A 26,214-nucleotide genomic window follows, 5' to 3' on the forward strand; every position below is an offset into this window, starting at 1 on the left:
GTGTTCTTTTTGGTCAGGAGGGAAGGAATAAACTCTGGAGGCTTCCCCTCCTACTTGGCCAGGTTCTCCCTCAGAAACTGTGTTCCTTCTACAAGACAGGGATGGAGGGAGGGGAGGGATGCAGCCCTAGAACTTTTGACTGTTGGTAGAGGTTAGCATGTCCTCCTTGCCAGCGTGGTGTAGTGGTTAAGAGCAGGTAGATTCTAATCTGGAGAACTGGGTTTGATTCTCCACTCCTTCACCTGAGTGGCGGAGGCTTGTCTGGTGAACCAGATGTGTTTCCACACTCCTATAGTCCTGCTGGGTGACCAGTTCCCAGAGCTTTTTCAGCCCCATCTACCTCACAAGGTGTCTGTTGTGGGGAGAGGAAGGGAAAGGAGCTTGTAAGCCACTTTGAGTCTCCTTACAGAAGAGAAAGGTGGGGTATATCTTCTTGTTCTTGTTCTTCTTGTTCTTGTTCTTGTTCTTGTTCTTGTTCTTCTTCTTCTTCTTGTTCTTGTTCTTCTTCTTGTTCTTGTTCTTGTTCTTCTTCTTCTTCTTCTTCTTCTTCTTCTATCTGCTGTTCCATGGTACCTGACGTATAGGTCTAGTTATAATCAGAACCTTTGGCTGTGGTGAGTTTTCCGGTCTGTGTGGTCACAGCCTGGTAGTTTTTGCTCCTACATTTCGCCTTCGTCTATGGCTGGCATTTTCAGAGATATGTCATAGTGAGGTGCATTTCTCTCTGCAGCAGCAGTGGTGTAGGAGGTTAAGAGCTTGTGTATCTAATCTGGAGGAACCGGCTTTGATTCCCCGCTCTGCTGCTTGAGCTGTGGAGGCTTATCTGGGGAATTCAGATTAGCCTGTATACTCCCACACATGCCAGCTGGGTGACCTTGGGCTAGTCACAGCTTCTCGGAGCTCTCTCAGCCCCACCTACCTCACAGGGTGTTTGTTGTGAGGGGGGAAGGGAAAGGAGATTGTAAGCTCCTTTGAGTCTCCTACAGGAGAGAAAGGGGGGATATAAACCCCAAACTCTTCTTCTACTCTTCTTTGGTGGCACCAGGATTTTTAATCAGATCTACAATGAAACTGATAGCGGGTATAGTTTCTCCCTCAAAGATGACAATATAAGTTCTCTGTAATTACGTGCCAGGGAGCAGTCTTTCTCCTTCATTTTGTGGCAGGTGAGTGTTTTTTCTCTTGCATTTTGTGTTAGGTGGATTTTTCAAAAGCAGCCTGGCACAGAGCAGGCAACCATTATCTAACCTGGCTGAAATCAGAATCTGGACAGCTGCGCCCACATCCGGATAAGCAAGGGGAAATGGCTTCAAAATGGATTTGATTGCTGGTTTTCAAATGGAGAAAATGGATGTTTTCTTTTTCCGCCTTTGATATATCTCCTGTGAACTGAGACTGTCCAACCTACATTAATGGACCAGGCTTCTATCAGGATTTATTAAGAGTATTACAAAATGTGTCAACTGCACTTTTGAGCTTCTTTTTTGAGCAACTCATGCTAGGTTGTAGAACAGGATATATCATATTCCTAGTCATTGAAAGCAAAGGTGGTTTCCTACAGTATTTGAAATCAACGTATTATTAAGAACAAGCTGCTTGTATACCATATTTTATATTTTGGAATATTAATGGTATATATTCTAATTGCAAGCTGTTTTTCCTGTTATATTGTGCCAACACATTACAGTGCGTAGTCTTTTTCAAACCTCTCATTTGGTCTTTGCTGTCCAGCACATAATTATTTTTAGGGGTGGGTTTTTCCATTCCTTCAGTTATGTTATTGAAAGCAAACATTTTAATATAAAGTTATGTAACGTTCTGGGAAGAGGTGAAAGACAGCATCACGGTTATGGGTTATTGGGAGTGGAGACATAGATCTGATGTAGCATAGTGGTTAAAGTGTTGGACTGAAGATGTGAGAAAACTAGGTTTGAATCTCCATTCTGCCAGAAAACAGGTGACTTTGGCATTCCTTTTTTTAAAAAACCCAACTTGCTTCACAGGTCTGTTGTAAGGATAAAATGAAGGAGGAATCAAGTTAAACTCCTGACTGGAAACATTTTGTCTAAACAATCTTTGAAGGAAATGTGCCAAAAGCAGGTGGCTTAAGGGCTACCTGCATTCTCTTTCCACTACCACCATCTTTCTTGTTTATGTATGCTTTGGGGGCTGAAGAACAGACTGTATGACAACATTTCCACCCTGCAGTGTGAATGACACATTCCCTCGGTCCTGGAATAGCTTGTAAGGAACAGATGCTCTAGCTCTAGCGCTGCTTATTAGAATCTTTTGTATGTATTCAGATGACTCCATTGGGGGGCAAAAAAACGAGGCCACGGTTGTGAATGGAGCGCCGTCGAGACTGCATTATCTGCAACGTCGCACCATGTTTGGATGAAGGGAAATCCTTCTTTCTCCAAGCTGGTTGCCCCTCTGTGGTCCTCAAGTTAGGGGTCTTTTTTCCCCATGGGAGGGTCTCTGCCTTTCAGGGAGACCTGGCATCTGGGTCTGAAGCCACTGTGTTGGTATCAGTGGAGCTAATGCATATTGATGAGGAAGGCTGGGCCCGCAGCTTGTCGAAGCTCTCTGCAGAGAGGGAAAGCAGCTCAGTGCCTGGGAAGCGCACGGTTCCTGCACAGACAGACAGGCAGGCAGGCAGAGCTAGCTGCTGGCTGGTTCCCAGAACACATTTGTGTTTTGTGTTTTCTTTTTTTCATCTTTCCATCCTCTGGGCCTGCCGAATGGGATGTTGAGCTGAGTTGCTGCCACACTCAGGTGTGTATTTCTGGGTGTAAAGGGGAAGGGGGGGATGCTGGAGAATGCTTATCTGCAAGGATTTCTAAGCAATCCTTTCCCATTGTTTGTTGGGAAAGGCCAGGCTGAACACTGAGCGAACGTTGGAAATTGTTCCTCTGTCTTGGATGGAGTAATTTTGGCTTGCTACAGTGCTGTTGGCTAAGAAAGGGCAGGGGGCATATATGTCCATGTACGGTGGCTTGTATATATTGGGCTTGAGAGAAAATGGAATTGGGGGCTCTCTCTCTCTCTCTCTGTTTGTAAATTGCATGTCTGGAAGACAGAATAGATATTTTTTGCTTTTGTGTACAACAGCCTGGCTGTGTGATGGTCAAATAGTGTATACAGGTGGGTATTGTGTGCACCATGCAGAAAAGGTCAATTGGGATCATATGAACAGGATGGGAGGGGTGTTTTGAGTGGATCTGTGTGAGACAAAGAGAATTGTACGAGGAGTGGATTGTGGTTGGCTCGGGGACAACGAACGCTTCGTTCATGAGGACAGCAAGCTGTGTGGAGGGAATGTTCACAAGGATGGTGTGAGGTGTGCAGGAAGTCCGACGGTATGGATGTTTGTGTGCTTCCAGTGTGTGGTGATATTAGTGTGTGGGAAATTATGAGCTGTGAGCCTTGAGAAAAAAGCAGCAGTATTTTATGCCTCTGGAAGAAGACAGTTGATGCTCTTTCAGCTGCAACTTTGCTTGGTATACAGGCAGGAGATTGTATGTGGACACAATTGCTGCTTTGTTGTGCAGATAAAGTTATTTGCCATGGGGGAAAAGCAAGGTAGTGCGTTGGTGCAGAAGGGTGTTGGCTTCTATTATCTTTGTGAGGTCAATATAAGGGAAGGACTCATCTCTTTTGTGCATTACTTGGGTGTCAGAACAAGGTGACCTCCTGTTTACTGCTGTCCTAACAGAATTACTATGAAGTGTTTGTAACTCCTGGGGGATGCCTTTAGATACTGCAAGCGGAGCAGTATCTAAAGCAAAGTCAGCTTGTCTGGGGATGTGAAAATGCAAGGTTTTCACCTTAGGGCAAGGTTTTTGGCTCTGACACCTCTTATTTATAAGTTACAATAAGCATTTATGCATGGGAATTGGTTTTTGGGGAGAGAGGGGGCACAGTTTATATATTGGAATTGAAAAGCCTAGGCCTGTTTCTTAGTTCCTGATCTGTTAAATGGCAAAGTGGCACGCTCCATAGAATCCTGGCAGTGGAAAGAAGTAAAACAATTGGCTGTCATTTCCCTCAGCTTTTCCTTTCAGCTTTGCACAGGGTAGCAATGAATTGGTTGGAAGAGAATGACTTTGCATCTGGTCACATTTTTCCTTAAGAAGATAGTTCAGTGTGTCCATTTTGCAGAAGGACAAGGGTTGCCAACTCATGCATGGGGAAATGGTGGCATTGGAGTGGGGAATCTGGGAAAGGATTTCAAAAGAGGAATAGATCTCTGTAGTGTGGAAATCAGTTGTAATTCCTGAGAGAACTCCAGCCTCGCCTGGTAATTGGCTACCATAAAAACAAGTTGGTAATGAGGGGGCAGATGAGTGTCTGGTTGTCATGTTTAGGATGATCAAGGGATTCCCTTCCAGGCCCAGGACATCTTTGCTACCTCCCCAGGGCACTTTTGACAGTACGGGACTGGGATTAAGTTGTTGTGTCTAGCTTGCTCACTCCAGTGATCTGAACTATTTTCCCTGTTACAAGCACTACGCAGAATACTGGTTTTGTGATTATGACATATTGGCATGTAGGCTACAGGTTGGAGGAAGGGTGGGCACTCGGCACCTGCCTATGGAAGTTCAGCTCCAGCATCCAATCACCTTTCAGGTTAGGGATGGCATTTTGGAGAGAAGCACAGCAGGAGTTAGTTCAGGTCTGCCTCAGGGAGAGTGCAGTGGTCGTCTGAGTCTGCCTCAGCAAAAGAACAGACAGTTAGAGGGGTAGTTCTGCCTGGAATAAGGCTCTTAGCTCTATGAGAGAATAAAGTACCCAATTGTCAGGCCTGTCTCTGACAATGAACAGACCTTAGTTAATTACCCAACAGCGCTCTGGCACATGGTGGGACAGGAAGTTCATTCAGGCAAGAAATCTTGCCCCAACGCACTTCCTGTTTGCGGTGCACCGAGAAAGGAGGTTGTTGGGGCAAAAAATCCTGACCTGATGCACTTCCTGTTTGCAGCGTGCCAAGAGAAGTTGGGACAAGACTTCTTATCACAACGCCCTTCCTCTTGCCCCGCATGTGTGCTCACTTTTCCCAGGAAACGTGAGAGCACTTCTGGTGTGACTTTTCACACCAGAGCAGGTTTGGCTGGGGAATGCCAGCAGTGGTAATGAGCCCTTGTACCATTTAGTCTGACTGTTGGGAAAGGGTAGGCTGGTTTGGGTGGAATCTTGGGTGTGTGGCTAGTCTAGCTTAGTGGCTATTTGGTAAAAGCCTGTTTGGGTTTGCAAGCATTAAAGAAAATGTAAGCAACTCTCTGAATCCATAACTAGTTTAAATGTATGTTTCTGAGCCAGGCTTCCTCTCTGACTATCTGAAAACCTGTGCTGTTGATCTGTTATTTGAAACCAAACTGTAAATAAACAAATCTTCTGTGTTGCTTATAAAACAGTCCTGCCTCAGTGATCACCACAACCAACTTGCTCACCACAAAACCTCCAAAGCCTTCACACTTACTGCCTTTACAGTGCAATCCAGTGGGGAGGGAGGAAGTGCTGCTGTGGCCAGAGGTGTTGCTCCAAAGGCAGCACGTGCCACCTCCCAGGGAACTTTGGGAGGTACAGAAGGGAGGGGAAACAGAAAACCCTTCCACTACCTGAATCGCTCCATAGGCCAGACAGACTGCAGGTCTGGGGGCCATCATTCCTGGGCTGCAACACTGCTGGAAGCCAACTGATGTCTGGAAAGGCCCAGGCCCACCCGCCCCTGGAAAGGCCCAGGCCCACCCGCCCGCCATGCATCTGAGCAGACGCTCAGCACTGCTCCAAGGCAGCCTGGACCTCCATGGCAGTCTGGAGCTGAAGGGCATCTTTGCCCCCTCCAGTGGTGGGGTTACCCTTTGTGCTGATGGAGGGGGCAAACACATTGTTGTGGCCCTCTACTGCTCCCTATGCATGTCCCCCCCCCCCATGTGGATTGGGCTGTCCAAATACCTGGTAACATTTATAGTTTAAAACAAATATCTCCCCTAAATCATAGGAGGTTGTCTGGGTTCCATCAGGTAGTAAAAAAAGCCTCTGTTCCCAACTCCAACTGGGGAAATTCCTGGATATTTAGAGGCTAGCATCCTGGGAAGACCTGGTTTGGAGGGCAGAGGGAATTATTTATTTATTACTTTTCGATGTCAATCCCGCCCTATCCCCGCAGGGCTCAGCAGTGTATAAAGCCATATGTCAGCAGGTATAAAGCCATAGAGTCCGCCCTCCAAAGCTGCCATTTCTCTCAGGTGAACTGAACTCAGAAGCCTGGAGATCATTTATAATACTGGAAGACCTAAAGTCTTCCATCTGGAGGCTGGCAATTCTTATGCATATGGATTAGAGGACTGCCTGGTGATAAGGAATTGTGCTAGGAGCTAGGTGTTGACTGTTGGTTTCTGTGAAGTTTATGAGGTGACTAAATTCTGTCCTTAGGGAGGATAGCAACGAATCTAGAGGGATTTCTGAACAAAAACATGAACAGTACCTCAGATACAGTGGACAGAGATAGTTTCAGAGGTGGGATCCAGCAGGTTCTCACAGGTTCCCAAGAGTAGGTTACTAATTATTTGTGTGTGCTGAGAGGAGGTAACTAATTGGTGATTTTGCCACGTGATTTTTGCCTTAGTTACGCCCCTCGTCTCAGCAGTAGCGCGCAGAACTTGAAGCAGTCTAGCAGGAGGTGCACTGGCATGCATGGCAGCCTGCACCTGCGTGCATTCGTTTCCCGCCCAAGGACTGGCACAGCAGCTGCGTCCTTGCCACAGCCCCGCCCAGGAATTCCCCGCCCCTGGAATGCCCGGCCACGCCCCCGTCGTGCCCAGCCCAGCCCCATTGGCTTTACGCCACAGTTTGAATCCCACCACCATGGGAACTTGTTACTAAAATTTTTGGATCCCACCACTGGATAGTTTTGTTCACTGCAAAATGTAAAGGAAAAGAAGGCTTGTGTGTGGGGAAGAGGCTGCCGTTGGGTAGGATCCTGCCAAAGTGAAATGCATGGAGAGAGTGGTGGCACTTGAAAGAAATATTTCCAGTTTCTCATCCTCCCCTCCCCATTGCACATTCAGCTGCTTCTGTCACATTGTGTTTGGCCGGAGGGAATGTGAGTCTGCACGTGAACTGAAGCAGTGCTTTGGAGCTCCGTCTGCTCTCTGCCCAGAAGTCCCATGTCCCCTTGGGAACGGAGGTCATTCCTGCTCCTTTTAGGGGAATTCAAGATGTAGAGAGATGAAATTAAAAATCAAATGTCTGAAAGGTCAGCAGCCAAAGGGAATTGTGTGTGTGTGTGTGTGTGTGTGTGTGTGTGTTTGTGTGAGTGTGTGTGTGTGTGAGTGTGTGTGTAGGGGGGAGGCAGCCTTCTTATACAGCCGACATGTTTTCAGGTCTCCATGCTACAGAGGTGAACAAAGGTTTTTAGTTGCCAGCAGCTATGTGCAAGAGTTAAGGTGTGGAATAACAAACGGTGATGCTGCAGAGTTCAGAGTGAAGTGCAGGTATTGTTGGAAGAGCGTGGAGGGGTTGGACTTGGAACAGCAGGGATGAATATCGATTAGGATGTGCTGGACTTGGCTGAACTGCGCTGAGGAATCTTTTGAAATCACTGAACCCTTCAATTAATTTCACTATTGCAGCAACACAGGCCTCATGGCACTTTAAAGACTGCTTTGTCATACTGTAAGTTTTTGCTGGTTAGTGTTTACTTTGTTAGATGTTCACAGTGTTCTCCAGTTGGCAAGCATTTTGCTCTGTCTCTCTCTCACACAGGCAAAGCGAGTGAGAGAGGAAGTGTAACAAAGGAAACTAAAAATGGGACCGAAAGGCCATGAAATGCAAGAACTAGTCTAGGGTTACCAGCTCTGGATTGGGAAATTCATGGAGATATTGGAATCTGGGGGAAGGGTGGGGTTTGCAGAGGGTAAGGACCTCAGCAGGTATAATGTATTAGAGTCTACCAGCGTGGTATAGTGGTTAAGAGCAGGTGGATTCTAATTTGGAGAACCAGATTTGATTCCCCACTCCTCCACCTGAGTGGCAGAGGCTTATCTGGTGAACAAGGTTTGTTTTTGGGTGTTGTGTGGTTTCCGGGCTGTATGGCCGTGTTCTAGTAGCATTTTCTCCTGACGTTTCGCCTGAATCTGTGGCAGGATCCTCTGAAGATGCCAGCCACAGATACAGGTGAAACGTCTGGAGAAAAATACTTCCTTCTGACTCTCTATCCTAACACCTAAGTGATCCTAATGGCCGTGAAAGCCTTTGACAATACTAGATTTGTTTTCCCACTCCTCTGCATTCCTGCTGGGTGACCTTGGGTTAGTCACAGTTCTTCAGAACTCTCTCAGCCCCACCTACCTCACAAGGCATCTGTGTTGTGGGGAGAGGAAGAGAAAAGAGCTTGTTAGCCACCGCGAGCAAACTCCTCCTCCTCCTCCTCCTCCTCCTCCTCCTCCTCCTCCTCCTCCTTCTTCTTCTTCTTCTTCTTCTTCTTCTTCTTCTTCTTCTTCTTCTTCTTCTTCTTCTTCTTCTTCTTCTTCTTCTTCTTCTTCTTCTTCTTCTTCTTCTTCTTCTTCTTCTTCTTCTTCTTCTCAAAGCAGCCATTTTCTCCAACTGATCTCTTTAGTCTTGAGATCAATTATGATTCCAACAGCCTCCAGCCACTACTTGGAGTTTGAGAACCCTAACTACAGCTGTTGACATTTGCAATTTTCACCCTGTGTTGTGAAAGTTATATTCAACCAAGCATGCTCGCAATGAATCCTTTCACTATAATGTGTTTGCTTGCATGTAGCAAAGGCTAGAGCATGTCATAAAAGCATCTTATTCCCTAAGTATATCCAAGGTCCAGCTCCAGATCTGAATGGAAGACCACCTAGAAAGTTTATACATACCACCATTGACAAAAAAAATTAGGCTGGCCCTCAGGAAGAAGTTGCAGATATAAAACTATAGCAGCAGTTTGTTGCTTTGTGCTGGAGGGTTGTACTAGTTGTCACAGTCTACAGATCAACAGTCAAATGATTTCTGGTGTCAAATAGCGGCAACTGGACTGGATGGAAACAGCCGGCAAATAGGCAGTTTCCTTTTAGAATGGATGAGGCGTGTGGGCTACAAGGTTTTGGCTTTGCGCCCTGTGGGGTTGCGGTAATGAACTCACTCCGTTTTAATATCCAAAAGCAGTTAACAGCACACTTTAGAACTTTCGCTGGGTCAGGCTGGAAATGATAAATGTAACAAATTAAAGCTGAAAGTCAGGAAGCAGGCTGAGCCGTCTCTGGTGGAAGAGCCTTTCTAGACAGTGCTGTTGTTTCAGTAGCAATTACTGTGCAGCTGTTGCACAGGATCCAAATGCCTTTCCATTTGCTGGGGGAAGTATTACGTTTTCCCAGTATTCAGACCGCAGCTGGGAAAATGCAGATTTCCCTGGCATCCGTTGCAGTGGTGAGATCTGGCTCCCAAATACCCTTTTCCCAAAGTGGCTGCACGCTGTGTCCTAGAACTTATTTATGTATTTATGCGGTTTAAATGTTTATATTTATAGTATTTACTGTATTTATTTGATTGTTTTTACTGCAAGCCGCCTTGAGTTGTAGAGATATGGCAGGGTATAAATGTAATAAATAAATAAACTTCTCCCCCTTCTCTCAGCCAGTGTTGTGGGGAAATACACTGCTGGTGGGGTGCGGCATCTACACTTATTACTCCTGCTCTGTTCTTGCTCTTACTGTGGTGTAGGAGGTTAAGAGCTCGTGTATCTAATCTGGAGGAACCGGGTTTGATTCCCCACTCTGCCGCCTGAGCTGTGGAGGCTTATCTGGGGAATTCAGATTAGCCTGTACACTCCCACACATGCCAGCTGGGTGACCTTGGGCTAGTCACAGCTTCTCGGAACTCTCTCAGCCCCACCTACCTCACAGGGTGTTTGTTGTGAGGGGGGAAGGGAAATGAGATTGTAAGCCCCTTTGAGTCTCCTGCAGGAGAGAAAGGGGGGGATATAAATCCAAACTCCTCCTCCTCCTCCTCCTCCTCCTTCTTCTTCTTTCAATGTGATTGGGAAAGTCAGTGTTTAAATACAGGAAGTTGCTGCTATCATGTTATGCTTGCCAATTCCAGAAGCAGAACCTGGCAAGGACAGAGTTTGGGGAGGGGAAGAGCTCGGTGTGGTTCTAATGACGTACAGCCCATCCTCTGAAGGTGCCATTTTCTCTGGCAGAACTGATTTCTGTTGTCTGGAGCTTAATAGTAATTCCAGAAGAACCCCAGCCCCAACTAGGCGTTGGCAACCCTTCCGAAGTTGGTACTTTCTTGCTGGGATGTATATCTGTATAATAAAAAGAAAACATGCAGAGTTCCTGCTTTCTCTGTGAGTGATGTGATTCGCTCCTTTTTATTAAAATTTTTGAAACATGTTAACATCAAATCAAGCACTATCACCGCAGTAAAGAAGTCTTAATCAACTGCATGTTTTAAAAGCCAGCCAGTGGATTGACATTGGATACATCTGCATATGAATAACCCCATTCTCATTTGAAAATAAGAATGAAGCAATTCTTGCTTAGCTGTTGTAGGATGCATGTGGGCACCCTCTGTCGTTTGTGGTCACTATTTATTTTTTGCACATTTGCGGTGTAGGACCTTGCTGTCCTATCAGCCCCAGTGGGCACCTGGACCACTGCTTTCTTTTAACTTTCTTTTAATTATCCTTTTTTTTGTATCCCAGAAGTCATCACTGTGTCCTTAGCCAGCCCAAGATGGAAGCCCCTCTGGTAAGCCTGGATGAAGAGTTTGAGGACTTAAGACCCTGCTACATCGATGACAGGGATGAGAAAACCCACTGTTATTATGGATCTTCCCCTCGGCACTTGGAAGACCCTTCCCTTTCTGAGCTTGAGAACTTCTCCTCTGAAATCATCAGCTTCAAGTCCATGGAAGACTTGGTCAATGAGTTTGATGAGAAGCTCAATGTCTGCTTTCGGAATTACAATGCCAAAACGGAGAATCTGGCCCCTGTGAAAAACCACCTCCAGATACAAGAGGAGGAAGAAAATCTCCAGGATGAGGAGTGAGTAGATTAGAGATGCTCCATTATGCTGAAAGAAACATGTTAAAGGAATTTGGTGGGTTAATTAAATGTGTCACTGGCTTATCGCTCATTCGTGGACATGCATCCATTTAGCTATTATCAAGACAAGTATGATAAAACTGGAACATTTCATGCTCCTGTCCTTGTACAGATAGTAGCGTAAATAGCCCAGACTAGCTGGAGTTTGTCTGAACATGGAAGCTAATCTGGTTTGGGCAGAGTAACCAGGGGCGTTTCCCCACTCTCCACGATCCCCCCATGCCGTGTGCTGCTCTTAGCACGCAGCATCCCTGGCACGCGCCTGGCCGTCCCCACGACCCCGCGCTCTGCGCAGGGTCATCAAAAGGCGCCGTTTACAAGAGCGCCAGGGATGCTGCGCGCTGAGGGGGCGCGACAGGGGCGGCTGCGCTGTCGCTGCCTCTGTCGTGGGGAGTGCCGGGGACCCCGCGCTACTTGAGGAGAGTAGCACGGGGCTTAAGGTAAGTGGGGAAAGGCCCTAGTTGGGTAGAAGATCACCAAAAAAGACTTGGTCTGCTATGCAGTGGAAGGCAATGGCAAACCTCCTCTTTTCTTGAAAATGCCATGAGGGGATACTGGGGTCACCATGAGTCAGTTGCACCTTGAAGGTGCCTAATTATTATTGTATGTGCAGACAATATATGCATCTTGTCAAAGGCTTTCACGGCCAGAATCACTGGGGTGTTGTGTGGCTTCTGGGCTGTATGGCCGTGTTCTAGTAGCATTTTCTCCTGACATTTCACCTGTATCTGTAGCAGGATCCTCTGAAGATGCCAGCCACAGATGCAGGCGAAACATCAGGAGAAAATGCTACTAGAACATGGCTATGCAGCCCGGAAACCACACAGCACCCCAATATATGCATCTATTTAGAGCAGGAATGAGCAAGCCAACATGGTGTAGTGGTTGGAATTTCAGACCAGGATCTGTGAAAGGTTCTTGTTGTGAGGATATAATGAAGGAAGAGCAGTGGCGTGCTTTGAGTCAGTGGTAGAGCATCAGAAGATCTCAGTCTTGGTCCCTGGCACTCAGGTAGAAGGATCAGGCTGTAGGTGATACAGGTAATCTTAGGACCAAACCACACAGCCATTTTTCAGCTCTGCTTCCTGAAGTGCTTTCTAGCTGGAAGCCCTTGAGATGAGATCTGTGAGCCTCTGCTGCAAGCCGTGTGTTTCACTACTGAGCTATGACTCCTCCTTTTCATTGATGCTCTTCCACTACTAGTTTTGCAGGGTTTCCAAATAAACGCAATTAAAACATTTCTCAGAGCTTTGCTTTTGCCCAGCAAGAAAATTTATTAAGTGAAGCAAAAATGTCAGCTACAATGGTGATCAAGAGACCCCAGGAAAAGCCCAAACTGGGATACATGAATGCTGCAAGGATATGGTCTGATTCATGTTGACAGGCGTGGGAGGGAGTCTGTATTCCTGTGGTTGGTTCAGCACATTGGCCTACAGCAAAGCTGTAATAGTGCATAAGCAGCTGGATTCCAGAGGCTGATACTATGACTCATCCTCCTCAACTAGCCTCAGTGCTTGTACCTGCAATTTTTCCCTCCATGCAGAAAAAATTGCAGCTTTGGAAGAAGCACGGAATGAAATGGTTAAACTTACTCCCACCGATTGACCTTTCCCCAGTCTTCCAAGGTTACCTGGTGCTGACAATTGTACATTTAAGAAATCGTGGGTGATCCTAATCACAGAACTTGCAACTCACATCTCTTTTTACCTGGGGCATGCACTGGGCTTTCTGTGTGCACGTGGGCCTGCTTGTCTTGGGTGAGATGAGTGGTTTTGTTTTGTGGTGATGGTGTTTTGGTAACTTCCCGGAATGACCTACATTTACTGATCATTTCTTAAATATATTACAGCGATTTTTTTAAAAGATCAATTTGTACATTGCTGTTTATGGTTCCTGGTTTTTAGTGTTTTATGTTCTTGTTATGTTTCATTGTTCAAATGTGCCTTGGGAATTTTCTGTGGGGAGAACAATACAGAAACATTTTAAAGAAATATATGCAAAGGCCCCAGTGCTGGAGTGAATGTGAAATGCATTGGGGTGATAAGAGATTCAGACAAATAATAGCTGTGCCTCCCCTGCCCCCCAGCAGTGGAGAGAAACAGGGTGAAATCATACGGACATGTTATTCACCTGACACTTGTGATGCTTATATGATTAGTGTAGGGAATCATCTGTGCCATTATTATGTGATAGTCCAATTGCAGTAGGTTTCATTAAATAGTGATAGACTTCATATATCCCAAAAGAGTGATTCTTAGCATGCTTAAATAGAAACCAGTCCTCATAAATGTGCTTGAGATTGCAATCTAAACTTTCTTTTCTTCAGCTGTGACTCACCATTGGGCCTTGCTGTAACCTGAAATGAGTCATGGCAGTGGGCTAGTACCTCTCTCTCCTGACCAATTATGCACAAAGTATCTGCTGCGCAATGGGAGCAAATGTGCATCACCAGAAAATTTTTTTGTATGGACATATTTCCTTAAGCCCCAGTTTCACATTCTAGTCTCCCCATGTCAAGCGAAACTCACCAGTTAGCAGGATGGAAGGATAATACCTTTTTCTCATCAGCTGGCTGAGGAATTCCTGTGCAACCCCCCCTACTACCCCCAAATTTTCTGCCATCCCCCTACTGAGCCAAAAATCCTCACTGCCCCCCTTGATGTTCGCAGTGGCGTAGCACCAACAGGGTAGGGATGGGGCGCGGCGCCCCGGGCAATGCTGCAGCGGGGGGCATTCTGGGGTGTGGCAGAGGCGCAGGGCACGCACGTGCCCCGGGCGCAGTTCCCCCTTGCTCCGCCCCTGCCCAAGGGATCCCCACTTTGGGGATCCCCACTTTGGGGATCCCTAATCTACTGTATACCTGACCTAAAATAGATGGTTTGTGTTGTTCTCTAATTCTGTAATCCTAGCCCTATTGTTAGTTGTTTTAGGGTCTGTCTGCACTGTTTTTTTATTCTGTAATCTGTCCTGAGTACCAGCCAGAAAGGCTGCCTATGCACAAAGCAAATAACAATATTGGTTTTGTTTCTTTTGTTGAAGAAAGCTGTATGCTACCTTTCAAGGTGGCTGACAAAAAAAAATGTCGATTCAGACCATGAGAACTAATCAAATAAAACCAATAACCATCAAACCATTTTTTAAAAAACCCAACCATAAGTAGCACTGCAGGATTAGCCAAAGTGGAACCATAATCCATTAAATGCACATGTATGACATTATTTTGACTGGTAGCTAGAAAACAGTGAGACTGGTACCAAATTAGATATCTCAGGGGTGGGTTTAGCATCACAAAAAAAACCCTCTGCATCTGTTTTCTATTTACCAAAAACTCCAAGGATAGGGGGAGTCGAAGAACAGTTGAAATATAAACTGTAGAGCTTGATTGGGAACAGGCAGCTGTCAAGCAGACGTGTCCCAGTGTCTATTAAAGCTGGGTTAGGTAACTCAGTACAGATGATCAGGTTGTTTTTTTTAACCACCAGTATGATTTATTGAATCATGATGTAGTAGTACTATGTGTGCATAATATTTCCGGGAATTTCAAGCAGCAGGCCAGCCCTGGCAGTAATGATTAGATGAAGGTTTCTTCACTATCGGTAGCCCAAATAAATTCAGCATCTCTTTCATGGGCAGAAGCATAATTTCTCTTTGTATTATACTACAGCCACCAGATTTTTCACTTTATCTTTGTTCTTCTTGCTGTTGAATCTGTTGCTTCCCTGTTTGGTCCTCTGCAGCTGCTGTCATTAATTTTTTTTTCTTGGCTTGGCCCCAGAAATGTGTGTTTTTCTGTGTTTTCTATTGTCTGAATAGAGACTGTGTTTGCTATTGTAGAGACACGGGGAAGGGTATGCAGTAGAACTCCGTATTATACATAATACCTTGTCATCTTCATTCACTATAGGTATAATCTCAAATCAATCTAGCTGTCATATTTTTATCCTGTCCTTCCTCCACAGAGCCCACTGTAGCATCTCCTGTCTTCCATTTTTTCCTAGTAACAAGGAGAAATAAAAGGGCTACACCAGTCACAGGAGATGAAAAGAAAGCCAAGGCCAATAGTGCAAATAGGGTGCTAGCTCTGGGTTGGAAAATACTGGGAGATTTTTGGGGTGGAGTCAGGGGAAGGTGGGGTTTGGGGAAGGGAGTGGCTTCTGCAGGGCATGATGCCATAGACTTTACCTTCTAATATAGCCATTTTCTCCAGTGGAACTGATCTGTGGAGATCAGTAGTCATTTAAGGAGAACCGCAACCTCCAGCTGAAGCAGGGGTGTCAAATTCATGGCCCTCCAGATATTCATGAACTACAATTCCCGTCAGTCCCTCTCAACATGAGCATTGGCTACACTGGCAAGGCAGTGGTGGGATCCAAAAATTTTAATAACAGGTTCCGATGGTGGTGGGATTCAAACAGTGGCACCGCCACACACACGCACCTGCAGTCCCTATTGGGCAGGGAGGTTGCTTTAGTAACCCTTTCTCGGCACTCAGAAAGAATTAGTAACCACTTCTAGAGAAGTGGTGAGAACTGGTTGGATCCCACCTCTGTGGCAAGGTCTGATGGGAATTGTAGTTCATGAACATCTGGAGGGCTGTGAGTTTGACACCTATGAGCTGGAGATTGGCAACTAGGGTTGCCAGCTGTGGGAGGGGAAAGTCCTAGAGACTTTGGGATGGAGCCTGAGAAGAAGAAGAGTTTGGATTAATACCTCACCGTTCCCTCCTGTAAGGAGACTCAAGTTGGCTTACAAGCTCCTTTCCCTTCCTCTCCCCATAACAGACACCTTGTGAGGTAGGTGGAGCTGAGAGAGTTCCAAAGAACTGTGACTAGTCCAAGGCCACCCAGCAGGAATGTAGGAGTGTGGAAACACATCTGGTTCAGCAGATAAGAATCCACTGCTCATGTGCAGAAGTGGGGGATCAAACCGGATTCTCCAGATTAAAGTCTACCTGCTCTTAACCACTACACCATGCTGGAGGGCAGGGTTTGGGGAGAGCCTTCAATGGGGTATAATACCACAGAGTCCACCTTCCAAAGTGGCCAGGTGAACTGATCTGGGCCTCCTGGAAATCTGTTGTAACAGTGAGAGATCTCCAGGCACCACCTATTGCTTGACAACCTTTGGTGAAACATAAGGTATTTTATTACTCAGTTAAATTTCCTAAAATTTTCTGCACATTTTATCAGGAGTCACCTTCAGTAATTTTCTTGCAATAATTTTCAAAGAGAATACAAAATTAATAGGCTTGGCATTATTTTTACTTTCCATTTTCTCCTCACAACAATTCTGTCAAGTAGGCCTGGCTGAGGCAGTGGATCTGGCCCAGTGAGTTGCAGGACTGAGTTGGGTTTTGAAACCTCTCCCCCATCTCCATAAATGAAAAGTAAGATTTCAATCAACTTGAACACAGCAGGTGCGATTTATGTTGTCGCTATGGAGCTTTCTGCCACTACTGCTGTCCCCTTGTTTTCTAAAGTTTTGCATTACCCATGGGCTGTTCAAATCAGCTAGTCTCAGTGACTTTGATAAGGATGCATTCGTGTGAATGAAACTGGCCCGAGGTCAGGCAAGTATTGTGCTTGACTCCCATCGAGTTTGTGCTGAATTCATTCTGCAAACATGCGGTGAAGTGGAAACAGAGGCAGTTGAGAGCTCAATTTATTTCAGCCACTGGCCATAAATGGCATGCCAACAGAATAGGGACCCGAGATAATAAATAAAGCTGATTAGATAGTAGACAATCAATAAATACATATAAAGAGAACCCAGAGTAAGCACAGATCTAGGTCAAGCGGTCTCAGGATGAAGCTTCAAGGCCTTCAAGAGGGAGGGGAAATTCATGGCAGGGCTGGCTGTTTTGATGGCCCAGGGAAGGCACCACTGTTCTGTGCCTATAAATTCAGCCACAACTTGCCAATCCCATTTTCTTTCCTCTTCTTCCCCCCCCCCCCCCCCCCCCCCCGGATCTATGTGCTTGCACACTTGAGGAGGAGTAGAGGAGTTGGGTTCTCCTTGGTCCACAGTTGTTTGAGGAATTCCCTGTGTGAAGAGGATGTCATAGAACTTAATTACTGTGGAAAAGTTCAACAAAAAGAACTGATTTCCTCTGATGAAGCTCAAACAGTGAAACACTGTTGACAAACATGACAATAAAGCTGTTCTCAGTCACCTTGCATTGTTTTTCCTTTTTTTTTTTTGGTTTGCTGATGAGGACATCACCAGACGACAACCCTTCCAAAGTTGGGGCTCAGCTAGGATGGCCAGCTCTCAGATGGGAAATACCTGGAGATTTTGGGGGTCAGAGCCAGAGGAGGACAGGGTTTGGGGAGAGGAGATACTTCATTGGGGTATAATGCCATAGAGTCCACCTTCCAAAGAGGTTGTTTTCTCCAGGGAAACTTATTTCTGTCGCCTGGATATCAATTCACAACAGTATCATGCACTTATCCCATTTCTGTATAACAATCTAACTGATGCTCTTAAGATACCTATGCTTTTGAACAACATGGATCCCACAGTGTGTGAGAATGTAGCAAAATTTCTGCTAACAATAATAGACGTAAGTCTAGATGAATACCAACCAATGTCTATGTATTATGACCACATATAGCCAGCAGTAATTTTTCTAGCTTCTGTCAGTATCCGATGACGTTTAAGTGAGTTAACTTAGCTGAAGGAATGTCCTATAGTTACAGAAGGACCATGTATATATTTTAGTATTTAGTATTTTAGTACCAGTGTCTATAATTGTGAGCAATAATGGGCAAATTTTGTATGCTGATTTTGTATGTTTATTTTATGCCAATAAAGGCTTGTGACAACAGTATCAAGAACCCAGGCATCCTGAAGGTAAATCTTGATGTAGTTGTTGGCTTGTGGCCATTTGCAAGTCACAGGCCCTTTATGCATGTAGAGCTTAACCCACAGTTTTGCAGTGAATTTTTCCTGTGGGTTTTTCCCAGGATTCTCCTTCAAAGGATTCTCCTGCTGCCATTTTGCCCTCCCATTCTTTCTGTGGAGCCTCCAGTTGGAGAGATTGCTTCCTGTCTTTTTTGGGTGTCATCTAGTGTCTAGTGTTGCCTTGCTAGACCTTTTAAATTTTCTGTTGATTTTGATTGTCCATTTGAGTAGACTGGCATGTCAATTTTTTTTTAAAAAGAAAGCTCTTCTGATCTTTCTGAATTTCTGGCCCAAAGAGTGGGAGGAACTGCTGTTAGTGGGCACAGGAAGGCAGGGTGGTGTGAGGAAACCTGATGAAAGCGAAATGCATGCTGACTCTCTCTACTTTCCTGCGAAGGAAAAGTTGTGCTTGCAGAAATTTCCAAAACTGGAGATTCTTTGATCTGAGGCATGGTGAGTTTGGAAGAAGGTAAAACTGAGAATCCAACCCAAAGGGAATATACGCTCAATGCTAAAGGAGCTCACAGGTACATAAATGGCCACAATCTCTCCACCGGGTCCTCATCAGTTAAAATGAGAAGAGTTTTTACCTATTTTATAGGATTGTTATGAAGTGAATGAAGTAATTTCTTTAGTAATTTCTCTTTAGGTACTGCAGAATTCAACTTGAAGTTTTGGGAATATTTTTTTTGATGATTTCAGCCATATTTGCCATGGTAAACTGAATTAAACACCATCCAGTTGTATATTTTTTTGTACTGGATTTGCACAGAGTAGGCCTGTTTGAAGCACTGTCTGTGTCTTCATTGTAGCAGGCAGTTTTGATGCTGTTGCTACTGGGTTATTCAGTGGAACAGAACACAGCATCTTTGTCATCCCTCTTTTTTTGCCATACATTTCCAATTCTGCCTGCTGAAAAAAAAGCTCCAAAGAATGCCGCAGCTCCTCGTCAGGACACTTTCCCAGTATTAACATCCTCTTCTTCTTTTCCCAGGGTTTGGGATGCGCTTACAGACAATTACATCCCGTCTATCACTGAGGACTGGAGGGACCCAAACATCGAAGCGCTAAATGGCAACATCTCTGACACAGAGGTACTCACCTGCATTTGCGTCTCTTCCCTTTCCCTCCCTCCATTAATCTCTAGATAAAATAATCAAGCCATGCTGGTGGGGATGTATGGTGTGAAATACGGCCTGCAATGCTTAAGCGTTAATGCATGCAAAATGGAAACTGAACACCCTTCCACGAAGGAGGGTTAATGGGATGTGAGAATGAAGCTTTCATTGGGGAGCAGAACAGATCTCCCAGAGCTGCTTGGACTGAGATTATAGTCCAGCAGTGGCGTAGGAGGTTAAGAGCTCATGTATCTAATCTGGAGGAACCGCGTTTGATTCCCCGCTCTGCTGCCTGAGCTGTGGAGGCTTATCTGGGGAATTCAGATTAGCCTGTGCACTCCGACACACGCCAGCTGGGTGACCTTGGGCTAGTCACAGCTTCTCGGAGCTCTCTCAGTCCCACCTACCTCACAGGGTGTTTGTTGTGAGGGGGGAAGGGCAAGGAGATTGTAAGTCTCCTACAGGAGAGAAAGGGGGGGATATAAATCCAAACTCTTCTTCTTCTCTTCTTCCTTTGGTAATGGAGAAGCAGGCTTAATGTGCTCTGTGTGTGTGTGTGTAAATGGTGAATGAAGCAGTCTGATATGAGTATGTAGAGAGGCATTGTCATCCAGACAGTTGTTGGCTTTGAGAGTGACATCGACAAGGCCCGTACCACCTTCCACCCTGATACGTTCAGAACAATGAAGGCTAGCGGCCTGCTGAACAATGGCGATAGTGATGGGAGAAGGATGCACATGGCAGGGTGTGCAGGGAATGAACCAAGCCCTTTTGCCGCTGCTACTTTTTTGGCACTACCGAGAGATCAGAAATAGCATCCTCTCAGGTGCCTGCACCACTGAAGCAGCGGAAGTGTCACTCTTGGTGCCCCGCTTCCCATAAGCCTAAAAAAGGCCACGTTAAAATGTGGGTGAAAACACATGGCACTGCTTGTGCTGAATCGTTGGTCAGCCAAGCCTTGCCTGCTCTGACTGGCAGCAGCTCTCCAGGGACTCAATGGATTGGTCTTGCACAGCACCTGTTTCATAACTGGATAAGCCAGGGATTGAACCTGCAACCTTCTGCAGAAACCCCTAAGAAAGAGTTTCAGGAGAGTGTCTATATCCAGATAGAAAGTTCTCCATCATGTACCTGGCAATTAAATAGGCAGAGAACTCACATCTTAGGCAAGTGACAAGCTCAAGATCGGAATGTGTTGTTATACATTAAGAGTAGGATGAGTTGAAAGGGAGTCATGGTCTCCTTTTCAAATAGTTTCATCAACTAATTGGAGGAATGTTAAAGGTAAAGTGTGTTAGGGAGGGAATGCATACTTGGAAGGGTGCCAAAGGGATGGCAAGGATGCTGCTCAGAGTAGGTGTTAGGGGTTGGCAGCACTGGACTCCTGCTGAGACCCACAACCTGGTAGAGTCCCCCTACCTTAAGTGGACTGGCCTTCCTCTTCCTAATGGCAGAAGTGCCTACAAGGAGAAGCAAAGGCATAATGCATGAGCACCCCTTCTAATGTTCCCAGATTCTCCGGCTTAGTCTCTTTCTTATTTTAGCATTACCAACACCAGTGGGCTTAAAAGGAGGGCAAGAAAGTCATATTCTGCTCCCTCCAGTTGGGGGAAAGAAAGGAGCATGTTGGATGAGGAGGAAACTGGGTCATGACTAGTGGGGAAGAGATATTCAATGGAAGAAATAGCCCAACGGCACATAAAAACCTGCCACTAGTTGTACTGCTCTTTGATTGTCACTGCTTGGTCTCTGCTGCCAACAAAACTGGACTAGACCATGCTGTACTTTTGGGCTCCCTGTAACAATGCCCTAAAGTGGGGCCAGAATTCAGTCTTCCATTCGCCCAGTACAGGAACCTCCTGCCTCTTATGCCAGATGTCACCCCTGCAATTGAAAGTGACTGGGCTGCTAAGCAGTCCACTTTGACTCTTGTCAGTCCCAGTTCAAATGGAGACAGGAACTATTGCTCCAAAACTCTGGTGTGTGTGTGTGGGTGTGTGTGTTAGCTTTGCTAGCTGAATAATGGAAAATTGCAGCTTCCACCTCGAGTTTTGTTATTCTGCTCAGTCAACAATAACTTATTAGTCCTTAAATTATTAATGGCTTTGCAAGAGTAAAGAGCTAATTTAATCAGGCTGGGAAGCATGAACAACAGACGGAAAAGAGATGTTATTTTCAGCAGGCAATGGAAGGCTTTAGATTATCCAGAATTTCTCTGAGTGGCGCTCACTGTTTTGAGAGGCCTATGGGGACTTTACAAAGGGTCTGAGCCACCACTGCTGTGCTACATGTGGTGCTCATAGGGTTGCCAACCTCCAGAGCAGGGCTGGATTAAGACCTTTAGAGGCCCTAAAGACTGAAAAGTTTCTCGTACCCCTCATATACTGTATGTGCAATTCAAAATAAAAACAATAGTAAACCATAATATATATATATATATAGATTCTAAGGAATAAATATAATTATTTGTATGAAACAAAACACCTATTATTCCATTTCTTTCTTGCCTTGGAGATGCACAAATTAAAGATTCAAAATAATATTTACTGTTGCTTACTTATAATTTTATTTATAATCCAAAACGTTTTCTCTGCTTTAATAATTAGCTGGGATAAGGAGGGGAAAAACCCTCTTTACTTGAGACTCTAAGCACGTGGTTGTTCTACTTAATGGTTAATTCAGGACTGCTCCAGGGGGTGGGTGGAGATCTCCCCAGAGGCAGAGTGCTCATGGGGACATGTGGGGTCACACGCCAGCTGGTCACATGGGGGCAGAGAATCACCCCCACACCCCTCCACATGCCCCCCCCCCCCGGCCAGGCTGCTCCTTCAGCCGGTGGATCCTCCTTGTGACTGAAGGAAGCAGCCTGGCAAAACCAGGCTTCGAGGGGAGCAACCTGCGAAACGAACTTTGTCTAAGCTAAGGAAAGGTGGCTTAGAGGCCCCGGCCAGAGCAGATGTTGCCCCGCATGCCATTTCCCCCCCTACACCTCTGGATCTCCCACTATTATAACTGATCTCCAGGCAAAGGAGATCAGTTCACCTGCTTTGGAAGGTGGACTGTGTGGCACCATATCCCATAGAAGTCCCTTCCCTCCTCAAATTCTGTCCTTCCTAGGTTCCACCACCAAATCTCCAGGTATTTTCCATGCTGGAGCAGACCACTCTAGGTGCTCACAAACTATCTGATCCCTTAAAAACAACTCTATCGTTGATAAGCTGAAATTCACCTCACAAAGGCAACACATGCAAGAATGGATGTTAAAAGTGAGCCATGGTTCCCAGTGATCAGCTAGCTTAGAACATCTCAAGCGACGGCTCAGCTGCGAGTTCAAAATGTCACCCAGCCAGGAAATTAATTGGATGACTTTCGGCCACTCTTTCCTAGCTATGCTTTTACCCGATAGGGTTGTTGCAAGGATGAAATGGATCAGATAAATGCCAAATATGCTCCTGAGCTCTTTAGAAGAAAGGCTGGATAAAAATATAGCAGATGTATTTGGCCAAGCTTTGCATGAGCTTGCCATTTTCTGTGGCTGGGTGGTGTTTGCACTCTGTAGATTAAAACTATTGATTTTATACAGGCATTTTGTGTGACAGTTACTATTTAATCAACGACCTTTCAAATGTAATTCAACATGATGCATATCTCTGGAATCAAGGGTCTCTTTCTTTAATCAAGCATAAAGAAATTGTGCTCCTGTAGGCTACATGGAGGCCTGAACTCGCTGTCTATAAAATTAGGGTCATGTTATAGGTCTAACAGTAGTTTTCAACATTTTCAGACTAGGAATCCTTGGTTTGATCATCCAGATGTGTAGTCAAGAGCTGTGTGTCTGCTTTTGTTGTCTGAGTTCCCACCTTCAAACTCCACCGCCATGGTGCAGTGGTCTCAGACATGGAGTGATGCTGCAACACTGGTTTTTCCATTCAGACATCATGCTAAACCATGGTTAGCAACACCATGGTTTGCAAACCAACTCCATTGTTTCTCAACTTGCTTTCCCAGCTAATTGGAAACCATGGTTTGTGGTTTGTCAATAAACATATCTCTCTAAGCCAAGTGTTTAACCAATCTTCCTCACTGGTGGGGTTTCAGTATTTCCAGATGGGGTCAGACATACCCATTCTAATATGCATAGGGATGAAAGAGTTTTTTTTTGTGTGTGCTACAAATCAGATTCCTTTTTGCTACAAATCAGATTCCCCCCACCACCACTTGTGTTATACCTAAGGGTCCCCTGTAGCAATATTTGAGGGTAGTATTTTGATCTGCATCAGGAAGGGAAGGAAAGGAATTCATACTCTGTGGAAGAAATCACTGCTATCTTTGGAAATGTTCTGGGGGCTCTAAGTTATTGTGACTGGAGAAATTCAGTCCACAAATGATGATTGAGAGAGACTCAAGGTCTCTTTACCCCCTTCAATCATCCTGGCACGATCATATTCATATTCATAGGAGTCTTTTTAACCTGACATTTCCCTGTTATAAATGCAATTTCCATTCCATTCCATACTTTCAGTGGAAATGGTCAGGTCATAAATCAAAAACTTGTTTTGTGATCAATGGCTAGGTGGGTTGGGGTGATACACCTTTGCTAAAGTCCCGTGCCAAACTACAGTGATGTTTTCTTCAACATGGTTTGATGCGACCTCTGTCTATTTCCTCCACTTTTCTCCTGTTTTCTGCAAACACAGTTTCTGTCTCCCAGCTTAGAGCATAACCCAGTTTATGACAGACCCATGGTCTCTAATGGTTTATAATGAACAGAGTGTCCAAAGAACAGTGCCTGGATCAAAGCTGTAACTCAATATGTTGGTGATCTTGTTCTGGGTTGTTTTTCTCTCCTGGGAACTTCCCTTTTGCCTTCCAGTTGAGTAGCAAGATTAGTATATTTGATTCATCTTTGTATCATCTTGTGACTGTATAGGAATTACTAGTAAGTAATTATATCTTTAACCTTATTTAAAGAGAGCTCTCTTGTGTGTGTCGGTGCTAGTGACCTTGAGATAAACCAGGATGCGAAGGAGCAGGTAACTAGGGATTTGAAGTGATAACGAAGGCTGGAGAGCCAGACCAGAATCAGCAGTTTTATATAACCTGAAGAACTCTTCTGGCCTCTTGTGCCACATGACAGCTGCAGGGCTGGAAACTAAAATAACATTTTCTGACTATTTGCAGCAAGGAAGTGCTGCAGAGAGCCATCCAGTGACATTTTCCTCCTTTTATTCAGCTTTCGCTTTCTAAAATTTTCTGGAGCTTGGAAGTCAGGGGTGGAAAAGGAAGGAGTCCGTGGTCAGAAGGAAATGATCTGGCCATGAAACAGGAATGAAGGAGATGAAGGAATCCAAGGCTGTGGTGGTTGCTATTGAATATAGTGGAGATGATGGCAAATGGCTTAAGCCCCAGTGGGATTGGTTGATATAGTGAAAGGAGAAAGCAAGGTATTCAGAGTTACAGGCCAACACGAACTGGCCCTAATCTTGTCTGGAAGGGCTTAATTTTGCCAAGGTTTTGGGAAGAGGGATCAACTAAAGGTAGCTGAAGATCTCTTGCTATAACAATTGATCTCCAGGCAACAGAGATCATTTCACCTGAGGAAAGTGGCCATTTTGGAAGCTGGACTCTGTAGCATTATACCCCACTGAAGATTCTCCTCAGACTCTGCCCTCAAATTTCCAGGTGTTTCCAGGTGTTTTCTCTGTGTCCTGGGGCTGGCTCATTGCAGTTTTTTTTTGGCCATAGGTACACAAATAAGACAGTGTATACAGCCAAACAGTGACTGCCCAATTCCTTTGCGCACACACTGTGCTTCATGCATTACAAATTGCATGCTTTTTCCTGCAGATAATACATGGAGATTAGTCTTTCTGTAGGAAAAAATGCATGTATTTTGTAATGTTTGAAGTACACAGCATGGGAGTAAGTGGGTAAACTGTGAGCCTGCAGGAACACAGCCATGGTGTTTTATTCATGCACTAAGAATAAGAGATTTTAATTTATTATCCTTTTTTTTTCTATCTCAGCCTACTACCGTGGCTGACATTTAAGGCAGCTTGTAATTCATTTTAAGGAATCCAGTAATAAATACGAGTGCCATTTTTGGGGGTATTTTGCAAGAGTCTGACACACTTCAGACATGAAGGGGTTAACTGTGTGCATGCTAATTAGCTACTGAGGTCACAGTTTTATGGCCAGTCAATTGATTAAGCTATTGGCCACTTTGTCCGGCATTGGTAACATGCCACAAGTCATGTAAGCAGAGGTTATAAAGTATAGTCTGTTTCTTTGTTAAGACACACAAGGCTTTGCACATTACATGAGGAAGTGACCATCATAATGTGACCATGAGGTGCAAACTATGTAACCAAGTTGGTGCTAGAATAGAAAGTTGTTCTTTATTTTCTTCCATGGAGCCCTCCCTAATAGTTAGTAAACTCATTCATATAAAACCTGCAACTGCGTATGGGTCTCTTTTATGCTGCTCTGCATATTATAGCAGGGACGCAGCGAGGGGAAAGTGCGCCCGGTGCATGCGCCCCACCAAGCCACCGGAACACTCCGTCCTGCCCCGGAACACCCCGCCCCGCCCCCGCAGGGGCTCCCGCCCGGTTCATCACACACCTCCCCTCTCCCTTGGCGCTACACCTCTGTATTATATTAAGTTCAAAAGTCAACACAGTTTCATACAGTACAACCTGAATGCAGAGGTATATTCGGGGGTGGAGCTGATGTTAATTGGCTTCCACTCCACCGTTGCCTCTTGGGATGCTGGCACCCAGGGTTTGGGCTTATGCTGCCCTTAGGCTTATATCACACATGAGTAACACTCTCAGAGCCACATATATGAATATAACATCTATTAGTCCATGCAGCAAAAGATCAAAGAAGGCTAAAATCCATCACAAATTGTGATCTGAATGTCAAGTATGAAAGTCAAAATAATCCAATGACAAGCCCCCGTGCTTGTTTCCTAGAGGTTATATAATGAATACACTTCCTCATCACTGATGTTTAAAGCACAGCTGCACTCTCTTGAGATAACGGCTTTGATCTTTTGTTGCATGTGCTAAT

General features: G+C 45.1%; 1 protein-coding gene across 5 annotated transcripts in view; it reads left to right on the plus strand.

Moving 5' to 3' along the window:
* Nucleotides 1-2,402: 2,402 nt before the first annotated feature.
* Nucleotides 2,403-26,214, plus strand: part of FEZ1 (fasciculation and elongation protein zeta 1) — a 54,510-nt gene continuing 30,698 nt past the window's right edge. For 2 of the 5 annotated variants that reach the window (XR_007245903.1, XM_048512666.1), the window contains exons 1-3: nucleotides 2,412-2,775; nucleotides 10,718-11,059; nucleotides 19,017-19,116. Coding sequence is in view for 4 of the 5 variants with exons in the window: in XM_048512666.1 (XP_048368623.1) it covers nucleotides 10,749-11,059; nucleotides 19,017-19,116 (411 nt within the window). In the remaining variant the exon portion in view is untranslated. Of the gene's footprint in view, nucleotides 2,776-3,233; nucleotides 3,360-10,717; nucleotides 11,060-19,016; nucleotides 19,117-26,214 lie in introns of those variants that run through there. The other 3 variants (XM_048512667.1, XM_048512664.1, XM_048512665.1) reach the window with 3 other exon arrangements.

Source organism: Sphaerodactylus townsendi, linkage group LG12, assembly GCF_021028975.2.
Source record: "Sphaerodactylus townsendi isolate TG3544 linkage group LG12, MPM_Stown_v2.3, whole genome shotgun sequence".
NCBI classification, from domain to species: Eukaryota; Metazoa; Chordata; class Lepidosauria; order Squamata; family Sphaerodactylidae; genus Sphaerodactylus; species Sphaerodactylus townsendi.